General features: G+C 42.9%; 1 protein-coding gene across 8 annotated transcripts in view; it reads right to left on the reverse strand.

Annotated features, from left to right (window-relative positions):
- Positions 1-23,184, reverse strand: part of PTPRM (protein tyrosine phosphatase receptor type M) — a 665,244-nt gene that overhangs the window by 458,527 nt on the left and 183,533 nt on the right. For all 8 annotated transcript variants that reach the window (XM_066579573.1, XM_066579570.1, XM_066579568.1 and 5 more), the window contains exon 3: positions 10,215-10,486. In XM_066579573.1, coding sequence (XP_066435670.1) covers positions 10,215-10,486 — 272 coding nt within the window. The remainder of the gene's footprint in view (positions 1-10,214; positions 10,487-23,184) is intronic.

The following is a 23,184-nucleotide window of genomic DNA, read 5'->3' on the forward strand; positions in this document are numbered from 1 at the left end:
ACAGGTGGTAGAGCATTGTGGCCGCAATGCAAATGTGAACATAACCGAAAAAGCATCTTACATCTATATTGCTAAACTACCATGATGTCTTTTTTCTAACTTAGGATCCTTGGATGTCATACTTCTATCCTTCAAGTGATAAATTACCCCTATAAGGCCCAGTGCCCACGGCCGTGCCAGGCTCCACAAGCGGAATTCTGCAGTGGAGTCCCTAACAGCAACCCTCCAGAGACCCCATACTCACCTCCGGATCCGCCGGGCGCGCAAGCGTTTTCACGCTATCTTCCGCTGTGCTGCAGCGGAAGATAGTGTGACGGACGGCTTCCATTGACTGCAATAGAAGCTGTGGGTGATTATGGGTGCTTTCATAGGGCGGAATTCCACGGTGTAATTCCGCACTGTGAGCATTGCGCTATTAGGTTCAATAGAACCTAATAGCTACGGGGTAACGCAGCGGATTTCCGACACGTGACACACGGCAGAAATCCGCCCGTGGAAATTAGGCCTTATACTTATATATTATTACTTTTTCTACTCTGGCCAAGACCCCCCCTCCTAACTTTTTTCTCCATCCCAGTCTATTTCCTATCCCAGCTCCCCATTCAGAATTTTATCTAATCCATCTATCGTAACTTTTCCTTCTGGATGACTTTAGTCCAAATATCTTCATTTTCAATAATTTAAGAGAATAGATTGATACCATGTTTCTCCGAAAGTAATCCTTACCCCGATATTAAGCCCAACCCAGATTTTTGGGAGTGGCTTGAAATATAAGCCCTCCACCGAAAAAAAGCCATTGCTAAACTGTTGTTTTTTCTTCAAATTTGAAGTGCTTCAGCAGTTCAGAGTAAATACACATTTAAGTTTGACTTGGAGCAGAGCGCTAGGTCAGGGGATGTGCTGCACCAGTCCCTCCCCATCCGCTATATGCAGAGTGACAGCTCTCTCCCTATACACACGCAGGGAGAGGAGCTGTCAGTCTTCATGCAGTGGGTGGGGGGAGATTGGCTCAGCCCATCCCTGACCTAGCGCTCAGCTCCGAGTCAAACGTCAAAGTGTACTTACTGTGAAAGGCTGCAGTGTTTCAGAGTAAACCACCTTTGGGGGCGACAGGCACCGATGTCCTGGGTTCCTGCTGCCTGATGACAGATTCCCTTGAATGCCTCTTTTATTCTGGTTGAGAATGTAATATTGTATTTTATTTATTGCTGGGTTTAATGTGTTCCAAACTCATCTCATTGCATGTTGCCCCATTCCTGTAGCGCTACACATACAGACAAGACAGTTTCCTTATTTTATTGTTATACTTCTTCTATTTGCAAAGTGAATAAACATTAAGTGAAAAAGTACGGCTACGTTATCAGCAATTAGCAGCTGCGCAGCAATAAGGGTTACAGAAGCTGCAATCACAAAGGAGCCAAACGCTAGGATTGGCGGACCAACAAACCACCGAGCACAAAAAGAATTCGGTAAACAGTAAGAACGGGTGAGCAGTACAAGAAGACAATGCTTTATTGTGCTTATACCTCTAAAGAACAATGCGGAGCTGCAGTGCATGGAGACAGAACCTTATCGGACCGCACACTAACAAGACCCTTGATGAATTCATGAGGGAAGTGTAGGCAGTGTGTTGGTCCCACTACGTAATGCCCCATTTACACGGGACGACCGTCGGCTAGACGAGCGCACGAGCGAGTGACATAACCACTAGTTGTTATGGTAGCACTCATGCAGAAAGTTTAGGCAGGCAGATCACCGCTGAGTATCGCCGACTTCTCTCTCAGTGCTTCACATGGTATGTGGCACACTGAGCGGGGAGCGTTTACACGCAGCGAGGAGTGAGCGAACCAGCCATGATATTTTTGATGGTTGAAACGGAGGAGCAAGCAAAAAATAAACAAATAGTAAACGATGGCTTTTTAATTTAGGCGTAACGATTATCGGCATTTTCATTCACTTGAACTAATTTTGTGTAACAATCGTTACATCTAAATGGGCCATAAGTATGTGTAGGATCTCCATTTGTTAATTCTGAGTACAATGTGAGAAGGAACCAGGGTAGGGAAAATGTAAAGCGAACCAGGACAGAAATATGTCGCTAAAGCATTTTCTTTGCATTTCCCAAGTATCTCACTATGCAAATGAATACTTGATAAGTGATATCAGAATATATGGAGTCATGTGAAATCACTGGCTGTTAGACAATTGGCCAAGGCCTGCATATATATATATATATATATATATATATATATATATAACTTATTTATTTTTAAAAAATGTTTTCAAGCTTAAGGGCTAATGCCCGTGGCCAGATTTCTGCCGCGTTGAACCTGATAGCTCAATGTTCGCGCATAAATCAAACCATGAATACACGCCGCTGGCTTCCACTGTAGTCAATGGAAGCCGGCCGTCACGCTATACTTCTGTTGTAGCACAGCATAATTCTGCGTCCCCGCCCACCACTAGCCGTGTCATGCTGCACTGCCGTGTCGTCATGTGCTGTGCTGCGCATGCGCATCGGCAAGCCAGGCGGGATGCTTGCAGCAAACTCGGAGAGGTGAGTATGGGGTCTTTGGGGGGACGCGACAATATTCCGCTGGTGGAGTCCGTCACGGCTGTGGGCATGAGGCTTAAGAAACTTCTTCGGCACAGCCAATTAGCTCTGTTGTAACATACAGTATTTCATCCCCATACATACCCTACATGATTATACCTTGAAACTAAAACCTAAAGCCAATCCCCCTAATAATTAACATTGTTTGGAATTTAATCTAATTTTAACTGGGGAAATAATATATTTTTCAACGAGTAAATAAAATATGGAAAAGTAAACCATCCTGTGTACAAGACTATATTAAATGGATGTTGCTTGCAGACGCCTGCCGTCCCCCATCCGGGCTTCCATTCTCAGTGCTTACACATTTAAGAAATCATGAAAGAAAAATGACAGTCATTAGAGTGGCATTCTAATGCAGCTATACTAAAACAATGCTGACACTTCCAATATATCTCTGAAGGGAAAATGTGTGGCTTAAACCAGTGCCGTGTTCTCCATCATCTATGCTCCATGTCTTTTCTAGCCTGCCAAATGATATTTTTATTCTACCCTCATCCCTGCACCTTCTATCATCCCGGCTCGACTTCAGCAGGTACAAGAAGAATGAGATAGAAAATTAAGAGACAGAAATATTTATTGAGGGCAATTTAACTAAAAAGTACATTTTTTTCAAAGAGAAACATTTATCATATAGAGAAATATACAGCTTTTAGTAAAACGTTAGACTCCGCTGATAGCTGGAATCAACATCCTATTTCATGATTGATTAATTCAATTAAATCTCTTTCAGGGTTTCCTATTCTTCTGTTTTCTAGTGATTCTATAAAGTTAAACCAGTTGTAATACAACATCTGTCACTAATGTAACAGTTCTAAGTTAGAACGCGGATATTCAGAATCCCTATAGGCCGGGGCTGCCTTCAAGAACGCTGAGGGTGAACCAGTCATGTGACCCAATTGCCTACCTAGACCAAGCACAGTTGTCACATCATCAGGGCAGATTTCCCTGTAGCTGAGTAGTAAATGATAATATATAAAACAATGATATAATTTTAATATATAATCTTTTCTGTAACAGGTAAGGCCGGGTCACCAAGTGTGTAACTTAATAGCGTATTGCGCGCACAATGTACACGCGCATAGTACACGGTGAATGGGGTCAATGAACGTTTATTGATTTTAATTGAGCCATTTACACTTGCATATATTAACTGTGTATAATACATGCATAAAAAATAAAGCAGCATGTTCTATTTTACTGCATATCACGCGGCCATGAACAGCGTGCGTAATACGCAGTGAAATCACGCTCGGGTGAATGAGCCCTAATAGTAAAAAACACAAATAAAATGTATTATAATACATCATAAAAGAGTAAAAAACAAAAAGGAGATGAACATACCTTAAAAACAAAACTATGGTGTGTTTCCTGTCATTCACCCTCTCACCCGGCGTTGTCTGTACACGAGTAATACCTACTACATTATTTATCGCACATATGATATCAGCCCAGCATCAGTGTGAAAGCGGTGCTTGACTTCCCCGGCAGCCGGTTAGGCTGAGCGCCTCTTTGAGAGATGCTTTACATTAGGTTATTCATCAGATAGGTGCCAAACAAGAAGCCGTGAATCAATGTACCAGAGCAATGATCCTCCCTGCATCACTGAAGAGCAAAATTAACGTTCATCCTCACAACTTTGCCCAGCTGTTTGTGCTGGACATGCCGAACGTTATCATAACCCATCCAACCAGGAGCGAAAAGACAACATGTCACTTTTCAAGAGTAATGGAAATATTTTTCCCTCTCTAAAAGAAGCAACACATTTCCTCTTCAAAGAAATAAATCCTAGCAGCCAAGTATGGAGTTCGCTCAAAAATCAATATGTGTGGCTCAATGCATCCAATATAACAGTGGTGGAGTGTAATAGCAAATATAATACGTTGGCTTCAGTTCATATCCTCCTGGAATGCCCTAAGAAATATGCTAAGTTTACCCAGAATACTTTGGAAGGAAGGTCTGTCAGTACAAAATGCTGGACAAGATAGTGCAAAATGCGGCGAAGGGCTTGACGGAAAATCAACGGACCCTATTATAGTTAATAGGTTCAACTGGGCACCGATCATACCCGTCATGTGCCGGATTTGATTTCATTGTTTGGACCTGAAGAGCATAAATGAAAAGTGCTGATGTGAACGCAGCCTAACGTCTTCTATTTGCAAAAGGAATATTTTATGGGAATGAAACATGAGAAGAAGTCCTTGATCAGTGCTAGAGGCAGAAGCCATGACAGTAAGGCCCTATAAACAACCTAATTAGACCAGTGGCAATGTAGTGGGATATAAGCAAGCAGAAACCGCTGCACTGAAAAATTATATGACATTGCTTCCTTAAAACAGAAGAGATTTGTCATCACGGGCATCGCAACACAAAAACAAAGGGTGTAGCACTCAAAGGATACATGTCGGGGCAAAGTTTAAAAAAACCTGAATTTTGTCCCTGGTGGTTACTACATAGTCCCCTATTCCCAACAGCTCTTTAGGATTCATAAGCGATGCTGTATCTGAGTCTCACAGTATTTCAGTATGCAGTCATCGGTCTCCTTTTATTTCACCATACTATAATATTACTTTATGTCCCATAGAGTATCTATGTATCTTAGGATAATTTAACAGTTGATAGAAACATGATTGCCATTTGTCTACACTAGGGCTCCATAATGCCTTTTGGCTGGGAGATGGTCTTGATAAACCAATGCACAGCCTCAATATTTCCATATACGGGAAAAGTTGTGCACTTTGAACACTTTTGTTGCATAAATAAAAGTCACCATACAGCTTTAGGGCTCGTGCCCATGAGCGTTGTGGGATATGACCGCGGATTTACGCCGCAGGAGTACAGCAATTAAAAACAAAAAGTGCCCGCTGGTGATCGCAAAATTCCATGGGTCTCTATTAATTCTATATTAATGGAGACCTCATGCGGCATAAATCCACGGCAAATAGAACATGCCGCAATTTATTTCCCGCTGCAGAAATCCGCGGTAGAATTCTGCATGTGAGCATTGGCAGGCAGAGAGCTATTAGCCTTAATGGAACCTAATAGCTGCAGAATTCACGCGCGGATTTCCACCACAGGAAACACGGTAGAAATCTGTTTGTTGCCATTCACCCGTAAGGCTGGCTGCACACGGGCGGAAATCCTGCGGCGCGATTTCCTGCGGGATTTCTGCCATTGAAAGCCTGCATAGGAGTGCATTACAATACGCACTCCTATGCAGATGACCGCGGTTTGGCCGCGTGAAATGTCACACGGCAAACAAACCGCGGCATGTCCTATTTCTGTGCGGGCCTCGCACAGAAACGTCACTCACCCGGCCGCCGGCTCTGGTCTGCGCATTGCGGCTGCCCGGCAGCCGGCACATGAAAGAGCCGGGGCCGCCAGGCGTGGGTGAGTACGTGCTTCTCACTGCAGGCGCTGGGGTCGGGTCCCGCAGCGAGAATTCTCGCCGCCGGATCCGACCCGCCCGTCTGCAGGCGGCCTATGGCCCCTTTACATGGGCCGATGACTGCTCAAAGATCGCTCAAACAACAGTTTGAGTGACAGCTTTCAGCGATCATTTTGCATAAACTTTTAAGTAGCTACTCAGCTACCTAAGAGCAATTAAGTGTGCAAATGAAGCCTTAGCTGAAAGCAGTTAATAGCCCGAGGGCTCTTATCTGCTTTCAGATCCTTTGTTCTCCAGGGGGAAACAATGCTATCAGCACTACCTGTGGAGAACTGCTGATAAGGCTGAAGGACTATTTTTAGGTTGGACTGAATGTAACGATCAGCCAGCAGTGCACGATGGCCGCACGTTTAGTTGCAACGATTATCACTAAAACGATCACCTTTTAGTGATTTTTTAGCGATCATCGGTCCGTGTAAATGGGCCTTTAGCCCAACGCCAATTAGCATTTTAACATAGTAGGCACACATTCTGTTCTATCACTTAATATGAACTGTAAAACCATTGCTATTTCTGTAGCAACAAACTTGGATCAGGTAGAAATTACTGTTTGCAATATTTAATTTAGCACAGCAACAAATGTTTACCACGAGCTCAATTATGTTTATATGATTTATAATCAACAGCCTGAAAAACATAAACTCCGCTCATTTCATTCCGGAATGTGCTGCTGCGGTACGCTACATCTAACGGTGTTAGCACTTGATTGTACTTTCTCTTTTCTGTAAAATTAAATAATGTACGGTGGTCAAATAAAAGTTGGCATTAATTAGATACTGAGCTAGTGTCTAATCACTGGATAATTTCCATCTTAAATTGCTGCGGATGATAATTATCTGGCAAATTGTTGTGTTCTCCGAATGGTCGTGTATACGGTACATGCAGGAGAAGCGTCGATGATTAGTGTGATGGCAATGGACACTTAAAGTTCACATAAGCTTCTATTTTAATTATATCAAAGAGTATTTATATGCAAATGACATTCATCAGCGCCCACACACAGATTATTCATAGTGATATTGTCTAGTTCAATAAAACATCATAAACTTTCTTAAAGGGCAACTTGTATTCAAATATGTGATATGGGTAAACCAGCCTGGTGGCTCAGTGGTTAGCACGGTTCCCTTACAGCACTGGAGTCCTCGGTTCAACTACAACCAAGGGCGACCTTTGCATTGAGTTTGAACGTATTTTCCCCTCATGTTTTTGTGGGTTTCCTCAGGGTACTTTGATTTAGGGTCTGTTTACACGGAACAATTGTCAGGTGCTTAAGCGCCCAAGAGGCATCCCAGCGATAATTAAGCGCCCAAGAGTCGTCCCGGTGATAACTGCTCTTGTGCTTTCACATGGGAGTGATCATTACTCAGTGTATGGAGGTGAAGCAGGCCAGCGATCTCTTCCGGCAGCCCGCCCGCCTCAGTTGACAGTGAACAGGCAGTCATTCATAGATGTATGATTACTGTTCCCACAGGCCGATCGTCGTTTGATTTTTAGGCCTACAGAAAAGGAACGATAGGTGACCAAATTATCATTCGTCGATTGGCTGATTGGCTGGAATCGGCACGTGACGGGGGCGGAGCTACGCGATGACGTGTACAAGGGGGCGGAGCCAAAACGCTGATGCTGCCGAGCGGAGCCGAAGGGAGAAGACCGCACAGCGCAAGCGTGTCTACAAAAGCAAGAAGACACCGAAATTAGACGGAACCATGGCGACGGGGACGCTAGCAACGGAGCAGGTAAGTGAATAACTTCTGTATGGCTCACATTTAATGCACGATGTATATTACAAAGTGCATTAATATGGCCATACAGAAGTGTATAACCCCACTTGATTTCGCGAGACAACCCCTTTAACACAAGAAGAAGTACAGCTGCATTTACAGGCAATGTAGGAGTTGAGCTCGGTGATAGTAATAGGGTCAGTGCCATAGGATTGATGGGTGGGTTCCACCAATACTTAAGATAGGGAGAAAGATGGAACCGTGTACCTGCCGCCTAGTGAGCATGACATCTGTGGTATGTAATACATTTGAAGGTGTTCTAAGAGATGACCTACAAAAGTATATCATAGTGAATAATCTAATACGTGATAACCAGCAAAGATTTATGAAAAACAGGTCATGCATAATCAACATTCTTGGTTTCCATGAGGAGGTAAGTGTGAATCTGGATGTTGGTCATGAGGCCGATGTGATCTTTCAAAATTTTGCAAAAGCATTTCCTACCATACCCCACAACAGCCTTGTACTGAAGCTACAGATGCATGGACAAGGGGAAAAGGTGGTACATACTTAAAGTGGGCTAAAGTCAAAGGGTCCGTTTTAGGTCCAATTCTTTTTAATCCCTTTATTAACGACCTTCTGAATGGGATTGAAAGAAAAGTATCAGTTTCTGCTGATGATACAAAACTTTGAAGGATACTTAAAATTCAGCTGGATTGTAAAACATTAACAAAAACTGGATAAGCTGGCAGTATGGGCAAGAACATGGCAGATGAATTTTAATGCTGATAAATGTAAAGTAATGCACCCAGACCACAGTAATCTTATTACTGCATATGCATTGAATGGGATAAAACTGGGGACAAGAGAAGGACTTGGGTATTTTGGTAACAAAGTAAGCTAAGCAGCAATACTCAATGTCAAGCAGCAGCTGCAAAGGCGAATCAGATTTTAGAAATGATAAAAAAAAGATAGTCAAACCTATTTTCCCAATGTAATGTTACCCTTTATAAATCCCTCATAAGACCACATGCAGAGTATGGGATTCAGTTTCACATTCTGAAAAGGGATACAGAATAGCAGCAAGGGTTCAAAGAAAAGCAGCCACATTCTTAAATGGGATAGGAAGTCTCTGTTATGACGAGAGGCTAGAAAAATTAGGCTTCGGCTTGGAAAAAAAGACTCCTTAGAGGAAATCTCATGAACATGTATAAACAGATGTGTGGGTAACACTAAGAACTGCCATAGAATTTATTTCTTCAAACGGAATTTACAAAGGACAAGGGAAATTCTTTACAGGTCAAGGAAAGGCGATTTAGATAGCTATATAGGAAAGGGTTCTTCACAGTTAAGAGTAGTCAAACTATGGCCTGCTCTATCTAAAGAGGTAGTAATGTCAATCACTATAGCAGCATTTACAAAACAGCTAGATGCTTATCTAGTAAATAGTCTTGATGGTCATAATTAATATAGCAAATAATTCTGCATAGTGGATCAAAAAAGGTTAACGGACCCTTATTTTTTTTCAACCTATGTAACCTACACTGAGCCTGGGAAAGCAGAGGGATGAGTTTATGCTTCTTGGCAGAATTGACAGACTATTTTTTGCAGGTTAGTTTGCCATTGCCTTCCTCATCGTTTTTCCCCACAGCAAGCTGGGTATTAATTTTACTGACCTTGTAAGGATAGGAGGCTGAGTCAACCTTGAGCCGGCTACCTGAACCAAGTGTGGATTGAACCTTCAGGTCGTGAGCGAGAGCTTAGGACTGCATTTCTGCTGCTTTAACACTCTGAGCCACACGGGGCTCTACACAGACTGACAGAGCTATAATTTCAGTATTCCCGACACCATTTGAAACAACTGTAGCTCCTGTTCTATCGTGGCTACAAGGTTCTTGTCTGTAAAATCACACCAAAAAATGTCTCTAGCACCAATAGAACTGGAGATACAACCATTGGAAGTTGATCTGTTCATCCAAAACTGTAATGTCCTTTTCCTTTTGAAGGAAAAGAGCTATGAGTAGCCTGTAGAAGGGTTTAAGCCATTCATCATTCTGATATATAAAACACATACTATGGTACCAATCTGCAGATACTGAAGCGGATCCTTGTGTGCCAATTCATCTGCTTCATCTTAAAATGTAATACAGAACATTGAGCTTGCTAACTATACCAGGTACCAGTGGGTTTCCTTTATCAAGACTGTCTAACAGAGGGGCTGTCCTTCTTCTCTATAGCGACCAATTAGAGCTCAGCTTTCATTTTTCTAGAGCAGTTCAAGAAATAACAGCTGAAGCTTGATTAGTTGCCATGGGCAAAAAGAACAGTCTTACTGTTAAACAGTTTTGATAAATGGGACCCATTTCTTGGCTTTTGTCTGTGTACTCCTAGAGCAGTAATAAAGTTTGCCCACATAAGTAAATCATCCTACCTGGTAGAAATTGGGCCAGAACGTGCTTATTGCCAATTCGGCTCGGTTCCATGTGCCGGTTGCTGGTCCTGATATATTCCAGATTGAGCTGCCCTTTTCCCCATTGTTTACAGTCACATAAATGTTCAAAGATGCAGGCAGGGCTCCACTCTTGCTGGACACAAAGTAATGAAAGTCAATGCAGTGTGTGTCATTCTCCTTCAGTTGAGGTAAGAGCAGGACAGCCTTCTGCCCAACACGCCTTCCAGTTGTATTCACCATCATAAAAGACCCTGAAATGCAAACCGTTATGTAGTCAGTAGGAGTTCAAACGAGAGGGGAAAACATACCCATACTTTTTATATTGGAAACCATATTTTAGATACTTTTTATGCAAGAACTGGTACGTTTCTCAACCCATTCAGCTCCCTGTGTGAGCCCAATGTACTTGTAAGAAAAAAGGACCCGAAGACCCAGGTCTGATTTATTGGATGCGTATTACCGCACCAAACAAAAAAATGAATAATATTTTTAGCTGTGAAGACTAGAAATCTTTCATTAATCCACTGCCCCTCCTTAGACCCATTTCCAATCTCGCTAACCTTTGCCCAGAAAGTCTTAGCTTAGAAGACATGTAAATGAAAACACAGATAATTTTAGAAAATTGCAACATTTCAGAATCCCCAAGTAAATTGAGATAAAATATACCGTTATCTCTCAGTATAGCTCTAAACCTCCATACTTGTCAAACCATTAAATGTATATAAAGTGGGTTTTGAAACTTTGTGATGGAAAATGAAGACTGTAATAAATATAATGCAATGCATTTTCAGAAAAAAAATGTTTCAGATGGATTAATTTTCTAAATGCCTCTAGCAGCAGGAATGAAAGCTTTTTTTTTTTCCCACAAGAAACAAAGTCTTTGCGCACTACCGTAGACCACTAAATCCGCATATTAAAAAACAGACAGAAAAGGGCCTAGTGAACAATATGCTAAGTACCTCTAAATATGAAGTATATTCTCTAAAAGGCTTCCTATACCCAATGCATGCTGATTTTAGATTTTCTATTATTTTATCCATCCCTAATGCACATGGTATAATAGAAATAAAGGAAATTACATACTCAGACCCATCAATGTGAAATGACAGGCTAAGATTATAAGAAGTAGGTTTCGCCAATCATATTTCGGATTGGCATTCGGCTACTACTGTAACACAAGTAGATGGTTAAAACAGTCAACAAGAGGACCCTGTGATGACATGTTAAGTAAAATAAGCTATGCACATAAAATAGGCCGTATACATGAAATGGGACAAGTATTCACTTGGCTGACAGCAAAATCCCTCATATACACGTGCCTTTGGATCGCCTTAGGGTCCTTTTATATGGAACATTTCGCTCAGACTCTTTGCGGGATTGTGGTGATCTGAACGATATAATTCAGTGTAAATACTGCAAGCGAATGAATGACGAATGATAATTTCTCGCTTGTCCTAGTCTTTCAGTTTGTACAGGCATAAAAATCAAACGATGATCAGCCGTGTAGACAGGCAGTCGTTCATCTATGAAGAACTGCCTGTTCACTGTGAATGGAGGCGGGAGACGGTCTGCCTCCATTCATTAAAGGGGTTGTCCCGCGCCGAAACGTTTTTTTTTTTTTTCAATAGCCCCCCCGTTCGGCGCGAGACAAACCCGATGCAGGGGTTAAACAAGAAAACCGCACAGTGCTTACCTGAATCCCCGCACTCCGGTGACTTCTTGCTTACCTGGTGAAGATGGCCGCCGGGATCTTCTCCCTCGGTGGACCGCAGCTCTTCTGTGCGGTCCATTGCCGATTCCAGCCTCCTGATTGGCTGGAATCGGCACGTGACGGGGCGGAGCTACAAGGAGCCGCTCTCCGGCACGAGCGGCCCCATTCAGAAAAGAAGAAGACCGGACTGCGCAAGCACGTCTAATCTGGCGATTAGACGCTGAAAATTAGACGGCTCCATGGAGACGAAGACGCTAGCAACGGAACAGGTAAGTGAATAACTTCTGATAACTTCTGTATGGCTCATAATTAATGCACAATGTACATTACAAAGTGCATTAATATGGCCATACAGAAGTGTATAGACCCACTTGCTTTCGCGGGACAACCCCTTTAAGTGATCATTGCTCCTGTGTAAAAGTATAGTTGAGATTATCATTGGGATGACCGTTGGACGCTTCAGCACCCGACAATCGTCCAGTGCAAAAGGACTCTTCGTGTTCATATTTATTTCCAGAGGAAGGGAGGAATCGGCTGTTGACAGATACCTGCCGAGCACAAGACTGAAAATGCTGAAATCCGGCAGGTAGCAGATTTCAGTATAGTTCAGCTGCCCCCATATACACTAGATTGTTGGAAAAGCTTGCTAAAATGGGAGGCTCTACTTTCATATTCTGTGTTCTGCTTTTTCCTGTTGTCTAAGCAATTTGGAATATGGAAGCGCAAAGACATCAGCATTACAACAAATAATAATCAATGCAATCATCTTCCCAATAACTACATAGGCAAGCGAAAGCTGGAGACTCAAGAAAGTAGACAGAAGAAGGATCGAGGCCTTTGAGTTGTGGTGCAGGTGGTGTATGCTGCGCATACCATGGGCAGAGGTGGTCACAAATAAGGCGATCCTAGACCGTGTCAGACCAAAAGTATCACTAGAAAGCAAAATCACCAAACAAGGGCTTTCATACTTTGGTCATGTCATTGGAGTTAATTCTCAGGAAACAACATTAATGCTCGGCACAGTCATTGGGGCCAGAAGAAGAGGACACCAAAGAACATGCTGGCTAGACACAATCAAGTTTGATACAAACATGACTGTGGAACATCTGAAGGAAGCGGCCAAAGACAGGGAAGCATGGCGTATGCTGATTACAGGGTGACCGAAAGTCGGCAATGACTGAATGGATAAATCATCATCAAGCAATGTTCAAGAATCATGTTAGAATTCACTGTATTGTCCATACGAGTTATCCATACCATGTTCACCATGCAGAATTAATAATGTGGTATCGTAATCAACTGGACTTTGATAGATACCACAATACTAATTTTCAAAATTTCAATGTTTTTCTTATTATTGCAACAACTGAGAAAAGTTTTTTTTTTTACTTTTAATATTTTTTATAAGTAAAACATCTTTATTTTATTTTTAGCCTTTTAGTTCCTAAAGAAGGCTTGAACCTGTGATCATTTGATTGCTTATACAGTATACTGCAATACTATAGTATAGCATTACACTGCATTCTGTTAAGACAGCTCCAGGATATAAGGATATATGGATTTAAATACCATTCTCAGAACTAGTCCGATTTATCTTCCTCTCAGCTGTTAAGGACAGTGGAAACCCACTGTGCATGGATCGGGAGCGACCCCCGAGTCTATTCCATGCAATGACACCCCATATGTGCTGTGGTGGGTTATATTACACTTTATAATTAAAAAAAGAAAGCTTGAAGGGGACATCCAAACAAAGTAAATGCTACAGATTTCCCACAGTGCAACTGCATGCAGAAAATCTGCCGCAGTTTGCAGAACAAGCAATGTTGGGTGAAATGTCATAGGGTTTATTCACATGGGTGAGAATCTTGGGCCAGTTTTGTGCGTTGCGATAGGCACACAAAATTGCACAAATATGAAGTCCATTCTTTTGAATGGCCTTATTTACATGAGCGACTTTTTCCTCGCAACGATACTGCAATGAAAAAATAAATCACAGTATATTCTATCTTCGGAAGTTCCAGAATGGCCTGCCCATCATTTTCAATGGGACCTTAAAAAGCATTGCATGGCCCTCGCATGCCATGCGATGTGCATATGAATGCGATGAGATGTTTCCCAATGAAATCAATGGAAAACACTTTGATGCGTGCTAAATAGAGATGAGAGAGCACACTCGGATAAAGCAGTTACTAGAGTGAGCATCGCTCTTCTCGAGTTTGTGTTTACTGGTCTGAGCTTGCTCGGGGGGGCAGGGGTGAGCGGTGGGCGGCAAGGAGGGAGAGTGAGAGAGATCTCGGACCAGTAAGCAGAAACTCGAGAAGAGCGATGCTCACTCGAGTAGCTGCTTTATCCAAGCGTGCTCGCTCATCTCTAGTGCTAAACACATGCCTCAGGATTGCAATTTCACAGTGATGCAATGCATTTTTGAATAAAAATGCCTTGCATTGGCGTGAAAAATGCACGTTGGCAAGCATGACATTGGGCCGAATTTGCTGTGTAAATTAACCTGCAGTGTGGATATTAAGGGCTGATTCCGATGGACGGATTATCACTGCGGAAATCGCGGCCAGACACCCACCACTAAATCCGCAGCAAAGTCTTTCCATGGACATGCTGTGTTAAATTTTTTCAGCTCGCGGGGGAGAATCGCAGCATGTTCCATTCTGTGTGGAAACGCGCATGGATAGCTTCCATTGCAGAGGAAGTAGATTAGAGGAGCAGCACGTCCAATTGCTTAGATCAAGACACTTCCAGGCCTGTAGTGCACGATCCCGGATGATGATCCAGACCCAGGAATCAAAAAACATCTGTATTCCTCAATATAAGTACATAGCGACGTTTCAATACTTCCGCAGTGTTAGCACAGTGGAAGCATCGTGGGAATCTGCGTCGCAGCCCAGCGTTGGCGTGTCATGTGCTGCACTTGGCTTGCCGGACGAGACACTTGCGGCGGATCCGCAGAGGTGACTATGTGGTCTCTGGGGGGCGCTGGATCTGATTCCGCTGCGACATTTCGCAGGCGGCTTCTGACCCAGACGTGGGCAAGGCTGTGGAACTTCACTGTGGATTTCAGTCCTTTAGGAGGGGGTGAAATTTGCAGAGCATCCACATAAAAAATGCATTACAAACCCACACGTAATACATGTGGATTTTGCTTTGGATCCGCTGTGGATTTTGTCACCGATCCTTGTTGGAACACCCCCACTACCACTAATATGTCCCATATTAACATAACTTAAATCTGTTTTTAATTGTTAATAAGAACTGACGTCGGTGATCCTAAAAATTCTTAAAACCTCATGGTTACATGTACTTAAAGGGGTTGTCCCGCGAAAGCAAGTGGGGGTATACACTTCTGTATGGCCATATTAATGCACTTTGTAATGTACATTGTGCATTAATTATGAGCCATACAGAAGTTATTCACTTACCTGTTCCGTTGCTAGCGTCCCCGTCTCCATGGTGCCGTCTAATTTTCAGCGTCTAATCTCCCGATTAGACGCGCTTGCGCAGTCCGGTCTTCTCTGTGTTGAATGGGGCGCTAGTACTGGAGAGCTGCTCCTCGTAGCTCCGCCCCGTCACGTGTGCCGATTCCAGCCAATCAGGAGGCTGGAATCGGCAATGGAACGCACAGAAGACCTGCGGTCCACCGAGGGTGAAGATCCCGGCGGCCATCTTCACAAGGTAAGTAAGAAGTCACCGGAGCGCGGGGATTCGGGTAAGTACTACCCGGTTTATTTTTTTTATCCCTGCATCGGGTTTGTCTCGCGCCGAACGGGGGGGCTATTGAAAAAAAAAAAAACCCGTTTCGGCGCGGGACAACCCCTTTAATAGAGTCTTGTTCTCATACAGGCACAGTATTTTCCACAATACTTGATACAATGACTGTTTTCACACCCCAATAGAGCAGTCAGGTAAATCAGTCTACAAACCATATTGAGTGTGCCTCTTCAGTTCCAACTAGCCATTACCTAAAACACAGTAAATGGCACCAATTTGTTGCATTAAGAATGACAGATTGTTCGCTATCTGCATGTAAGACCATTTAAAACTTCCACACTATGCAAAGTGTATGAAGCTCCTGCCAAATGTATAGATCTATTTCCATAATCCCCTCTAGCTACGTGTATATTATATTGAAAAGAACTGTGACTTACAAAATGCTTGTACTCAATTTCACAGGATAAGGCCCAGAAGCCAAGGTCTGCGCTCCCTGCTATTTGAGATTTTGATCACATTTTTGTGTAACTTGCCATATCCATTACCCAGGTCTAATGCATAACCCTGTGTCGTATTTGATATGGATTTGATTTTCCCTTGTGTTGATCGGTATGTTGTGGCTTGCAGGAAATTTGCATAAACAGATAATGCCATAAACAAATGTATTTTCAAGACGCTTACACGCTGAACAGAGTGTTCATCAATCACAGCAATACTAATACAAATGGGTTTGCCCTTTCTTAATGGTGTGAAGTCTATTTCTATCAACCCGGTACACTTGCCAGACATCCAATCGGCATTAATGAAGGCGAAGAACACTATCAGAGTCCATGGAAGACAATCACATGTCGGCCACAGTTACACAATCCGTCAATCATTACAAACATGACTGACATGTCACAGCAGTAAATAGATAAGGCCAGAACAGGAGGTATTAGAAAGAAAGTCTTTAAATTCCTAAGGGAGCCCATAGATCATGACTTTATGTGACTCAAAAAGGTGCCGCAGTTGTGTGCAACGTATACTCCAAGAAGTGGTAAGTTTACAACTTGGCAGAAAAGTATTATTTCTATGGAATGCAAATCTCTATCAATGGTTGAACAACAGTAGGCGAATCCTGGTTTCCGGATAGCCTGATCTACTCCCCGATCACAACCATATCAGATGTAAGCTAATGTGCAATAGAAAAGTGGTAAAAGTAATAAACTGATATGCCAGAAGTGTTGGGACAACGATATGTGAATTGATTATGAAGTGATGGGATTTCAGGTGAACACTTGGGAAGGCCCACACCTGGATAAGTTGTGAGGTGTTACATTGCCAGTGAGGTTGAACACTGGCCAGTGTGCTCATGGCAAGGCAACATGAATTAAAGGAGTGTGAACAAGGCGTGATAGTGGGTGTCAGATGGAAAGGATGTTCTATTTCCAAAGTAGTACAGGCATTTAACATTCCTCGAACCACAGTGTCAACATATGAACTAGAAAAATGTCATTAAAGCAGTTATCACCAACAGAGGGCAGCACAGTTGGTGCCCATGGGTGCTTAATGATCACAACCAGCGGCATCTGCCTAGAATTGTCCGTGTGGACAAGTGACTCTGGAAAAAAAAAGACATCTATATTCAATGTAGGAGCCCTACATGGATATCCCGTAGATCAGTGCAGCATTCTTTAACTTCTATTGGATGTGGGAGCATAAAAGTGCCTCTATTCATCGCAAAACCGGACACAGTGCCTCATCTGAGCTTGGGAGGTTGCTAACTAGACACTAGAGAACTTATGATGAGTTATGGTACCGGTTGGTGCCGGCTGATGGTGGTCCATATGTGGCATGGACCCCGCGATGCCATAAACTCCAGTTGTTAACAAGGCACTGTACAGGCTGGTGGTGGTTCCATACTGGTGTGGGGTGTATAGTCCCCACTGCATTTCACTGCACCCTGCAGCCCTTCATGTACCATGTATTATTGTATCTTGACACCACCAAGAAGTCCTGGTGGAGCCAAGATTGACAGGGGTTGACACCCCCTGTACATGATTGGCTGCTGAGGTGATTCAGATGTAGGTCCTGGAATGGCACTAAGAAATCCCAGCTGCAAGGGGCTTCCCAGGTGGCGAACCACTATCGCTGACTGCGGCTTCCCCGGCGGTGGACTAGAAGCATGGACTGTGGCTTCCCTGGCGGCGGCGGAGAACGGACTGTGGCAGCATTGGGAGCAATGAGTGGGTGAGCAGCCATCAGAAAGGACACAGGCAGCTGGTGGCACGAAGCTGACAGCCGGCTGCCAGGACGCAGCACTGAGCTGACGGCTGGCCGTATTTCCCACCAGAAGACTAGAAAGGCGGAGTGCAGAGCCATTCAGAGCTGCCACCTGTGAGCAGGGGATTGCCCGTGAGGGAGCACAGAGGCCGCAGCTGCCATGGAGCTGATCACTGCAGTGTGTGGATTGCTTTCTGCCTGGCCTGCAGGCTTAGGGTGAGGGTTACTTTTCTTCCTTGGCTTACATTATTGAATGTTAATGCTGCCATGTTACAGCAGTAATGTGGCAGCATTTACAGCTTGTAATGTACGGCTAACAATAAAAGTACCCCTCATCCCAAGGCTGCAGGCCAGGCACAAAGCAATCCACATGCTAAGACCTTCCAGCCTTGCCCCTATCGGGAGCTAGGGGTGTGACACAGGCGTTTCCTCTGTCAAACCCCTAGCTTCCAGTGGCGTCAAGAAACAATTATACCCATGTACCCCACAGTGATCAGATAGTCTAGCAGGATAATGCACCGTACCTTTGGGCGTGAATTTCCAGAACTGTTTCTAGAAGCATTCAGGAGAGTGCCTATAAAGGGTGCAGCCTGCACATTCATCTGACATGAGTCCAATCGAGTGTTTATGGGATGTAGTGGAGTGGTCCATTCCCCCCAGTCATCCCGCACCTACAAATACTATGGAGCTGTGAGTGGTTAATCAGACGGCATGGTTCAGCATGTCTCCAGACATCTTCCATCAACTTGTGGAATTCATGACACGCCAAGTTTCTGCACTTTGCTGTGCAGGAGGGGCCTTACGCAATATTAGTTCCTGTCCAATTACATTAGGCATGGCAGTGTTCCAAGCAGCGAGCTGTCACTGTTTAGTCTTAAAAGAATCCTCAAGACCAGCGATTATCCACTCAAATTCAACCAAATCACTGGCGAGTATGTTCCCTAATCTAAAGCAAAGCTGCCAACAGATAAACTGTATTGAATTGTTTGCAGTCATCCACACTACAGCTTGATTTTGTGTAATTTGGTCAGCATGTGTACGAGATATGATTTATATAAGAGCTTCTCTAAATTAGAATCTAATGTTCTGCTTACTTTATAAGTCATGCATCTGCGGCTATTATACATGGTGGTTATATATAAAAAAGCCAGAAAAGGCTGGATGCAGCTCTGATCATTTGCAGTTCATTATCCCCAATATTAACAGCCAGCTAATACCATTGTGTTAATGGAGGGCAGGATATCAGTTTGGGCTTAAAATCTACTGAGTTCCCTCATCTGTTCTTTAATCCTCTGTCACCATTTCTTGTATTTCAGTAATAAGAATCACTGAGGTCATACAGAGGAAGGGAAGAATTAATGACTGGAAAATGTCAATGGTAGGCAAACTCTTATTACTTTTGTACAGCTAGGATTTTTTTCTAGCTACAGGGGTTAGTTTATAATGCGAAGTAATTTAACTTCCAGACTGCTGGTAAGGATGAATAGAAGAAATCACTTTCTTTTAGATAACATACTTGCTAAGCATGACTATTTTAGAAAAATCAATATATCACATTAGGACTTGTGTAAAGTGTCGACTTGGTAAAAATGTGAACCCACACTGGCACTGGTGGACTTGGGGTGTGGAGTCTAAAGACATGCATGCTGCACACCACTCTCCTGAGTAGTCTAAAGTGCCTCCTGTACTTATTCACAGCCTGAAGGTTGCGTGTTCAATCCCCACATGGTTCAGGTAGCTGTCTCAAGGTTGGCTCAGCCTTCCATCCTTCCAAGGTCAGTAAAATGAGTACCCAGCTTGCTGGGGAGTAATAAAACAAAATTACCTGAAAGCACTGCAGAATAAGTTGGCACTATACAATAACAGGTCCCTTAACCCCCTTCCCAGTAGGGGAGCATTTATAGAGTCAACCAACCTCCTAGCTCCAGTACATCCTCTCCGTATGACCTTTGCAACTTGGTCTTGATCTCCTTCCTGGTTTGGCCCTTGTGCTTTCAAATCTCTTTTATTGTCAAGGTGGCATCTGGATCTCAGTATACTTTTGGCTTGGTGCTACATTGCCTTGACAAGGATTTGAATACTATTTATTCCTCCTGTAACGTTGACTCACTGCTGAGGGCAATCATTTAGGAAAAACCCACTAAACTTGACAGAGAAATCTCCAACCTGGCAGAGTACCAGCTAACCTCACAGGACTTTAAAGGAAAAGGAGACATGATCTTTTGGGCTTTTCTGCCTTGGATGAATTTGTAAAGGGGTTATTCCACAAAAAACATTTATCGCCACAGGACAGGTCATGAATGTATGATTGCTGGGGGTCTGACTGCTGTGACCCCAAGGGTTCACAAGAACACCACACACCAAGTCCCACTAGCAAGTGGAATAGTAGTGGGCATACAACAATGAGCCATTCATTAGGGAGGCCTGAGGTGTGCCATTCTCATGATCCCTGGAGGTCCCATCAGACGGCAGCAATAATACATTTATCACCTATTCTGTAAATAGGTAATACATATATTTGTGGTATAAGCCTTTCAGGATAGTTTCACACGCAGCATTTTTTAGAAAAACATTGTATTTTCTGTAACATTTGTTCATTGAATTTTTTTTACAGCTTTTTTGGCAAAAAAAAGAAAAACATTAAGCCCACAATACATTTTTTTTGGGGGGGGGCAGGGTCGGAGGGCTTTTTCTGCTCTTCACAATTTCGGGGTCAGTGATAAGGTTTTTGCACTGGCAGCAGGCAGTCATTTTTTTCCACCCACAGTTGAACCTGTGCTTCAGGGTTTGTTGAAAACCCAGTTTACAAGCAGTGGTGGAATTTTGTAAATCTAGTCCCCCAAATTCCTGTAGTAGTGCTCGTTGACAACTATCAGAGAAAACAGCATTTAGCAGTTTTGTAACAAATGGTGATCAGGAGAAAAATTTAGCTAATTATGCCCTATGCTTGCAATTACTTGTAATGCTTTTTATATTACTGTTATCGCTGCTGGGGGATTAAAGTCAATGAAGCAAGTGTCAAGGTCATTCCCACCTTAATGTAAAAAACTTGCAAGGAATTACCACTGTGAGGAAGCCAGCAATAAAATGTTGTTTAGCTTTCTTTACTAATCTTTATTAAGAGCACTAGCAGAATATAAATGTACTTCATAAAACTTCACTATGTTTTCACAGTTCACACATTTTTTTAAACTTTTTTTGTCAACTGATCTTATTCATTACTCTGGGTCTGTGCTGTTAAGGTAACTTAGTTTGCTTCTCTCCATCAGTTTCTGCCATGGTTTTTTTACAGCTTCTGCTATGATCCAATTTTTTTTTGTAATACTTTTTTGTACATCATCTTCTGCTGCAGAAAATACATTAATATGGCAAAACATCGGCACTTACAAAAAAAAGCATAAAAAATAAAATCCTTGGACGGGTAGAGACTCTATGGCTTTCATAATACTTAGGATTCAACAAGTCTAAACATTTTAGGCAGAGTTAGCTTAAATTTACCAAAAGTTGCCATCACTAGAATGATTGTGTGTAACTAGACATACGTAGCACCTTGCAACGTACTCCTTGGTCCAAGGGGCGTAACAATAGTGGATGCAGGGGATGCAGTTGCTCCCGGGCCCAGGAGCCTTAGGGGGCCCATAAGCATTATAGTTGGGGGTCCTATTACAGATTTTGTATTGGGGCCCCGAATCTTCACATTACGCCTCTGGGTATGGGTACCAGGGGGAAGGGGAGCTGAACCTTTGCACCCAGGTCCCTGAGTCCTTAGCTTCCTTGGTCTGTGTGCTGCTCCAAAGAGAGGAACAACAAGAGATGCCAAAGCGGTGCACAGAAAGAAGAGGAGCGATTGGATAGCTAAAGTTAAGTCTCAGGGATCCATGCTTCTAAGTTCAACAGTTAATTCGCAGCCGGTGGAATTCTTTAAACTTCCATCAAGAGGGGCAAGGTGCTGATCCTTGCTGATGGTGCTCTGTGATTTAGGACTTGTGGAGAGGAGACTGGGACTGAGTAGCAGGCAGAAGTATGGGATGGAGGCTGGAAGTTAGATCAGACGATGAATCAATCTCTTCCCATTGAAAAAATGGTTGAACGGCAAGCTTCAACTTCTAACACGGCTGACAAAGACTGGTGTCTAACTGTGCTCTTTAAGTGACGTGACAACAGCTGCACTGGTACATTCTGGTTGATCTCACCTCTTACTCAGAAGAATGAAATTCCCATATTGAAAAGCGAATAATATAGAAAAGTGTCCATTACCAGGGCAGCCACAATGGACTCAGATTTCCTGCAGCTTTTCCATGCATTATTAGACATATAAGAGGCACATTTATCAAAGCAAGTATGCCATTTTTTTAGTAACTCAATGGAAAAATGAGGATATTCATACTAAATGATTACATACCAAGTCCTCCGTCACGCATTTTAATGTCTATGATATTTTAGGAATTTTTGCAAAAAAAAAAACGGCCTGACTTCCACTTTACGCTGTGCAACTGATTTAAAAAGGTTTTCCTCTAACTGTCTTGTAGAAGCTTTGGTAGTTCAGTAGCTGCCACATATTCCTCTACCAAAGTGCGTCATGCAGAACGCAGCATATGCTACACGGACAAATCCTAATTCTCACAGCTGCACAACCGAAACCTTACATAAAACGTAACTTTTATTAAACGTATTAAAATGAACTCCTTTTAGTCACCAGGTATATACATGCTAGACCGGGCTCACAGGAACGTATAATAACCATATATTACGCGTGCGCTGTACTCCCGTGTGATACGCGGGAACTTGCAGGCAATCAATTCCAGTGCCTTGCGCAGTTCTGCTCCCATTAGTGTGTCGGAATTGTGTAATATGCGAGCGCAAAAGAGAATGCAGCAGGTTTTATTTTGCCATGTACATACACACGCCCATAGGAAATATACACTACAACCCAAAAAAAAAACAGGTGAACAGCGCATAACAGCGTGTATGTGCAGTACAATTTCGCTGCCATACGCGGCAGCACACCAGGTCACCACGCAGCATTTTACGCTCACAGCCATGAGAGCCTGGCCTTATACATTCAAAATACTAATTATATATATATATATATATATATATCGGTATATATATTTATATATACACACACACACATATATATGTAATATGAATGTATACGGCCAGGCTTACATATAGCTAACACCCTGCAACTCTAGTGACACAAACATGAAAAACCTCAAAAGTGGGAGTATAAACATAAATCCCTGATTGACAACA

This window comes from Eleutherodactylus coqui, chromosome 9 (assembly GCF_035609145.1).
Source record: "Eleutherodactylus coqui strain aEleCoq1 chromosome 9, aEleCoq1.hap1, whole genome shotgun sequence".
NCBI classification, from domain to species: Eukaryota; Metazoa; Chordata; class Amphibia; order Anura; family Eleutherodactylidae; genus Eleutherodactylus; species Eleutherodactylus coqui.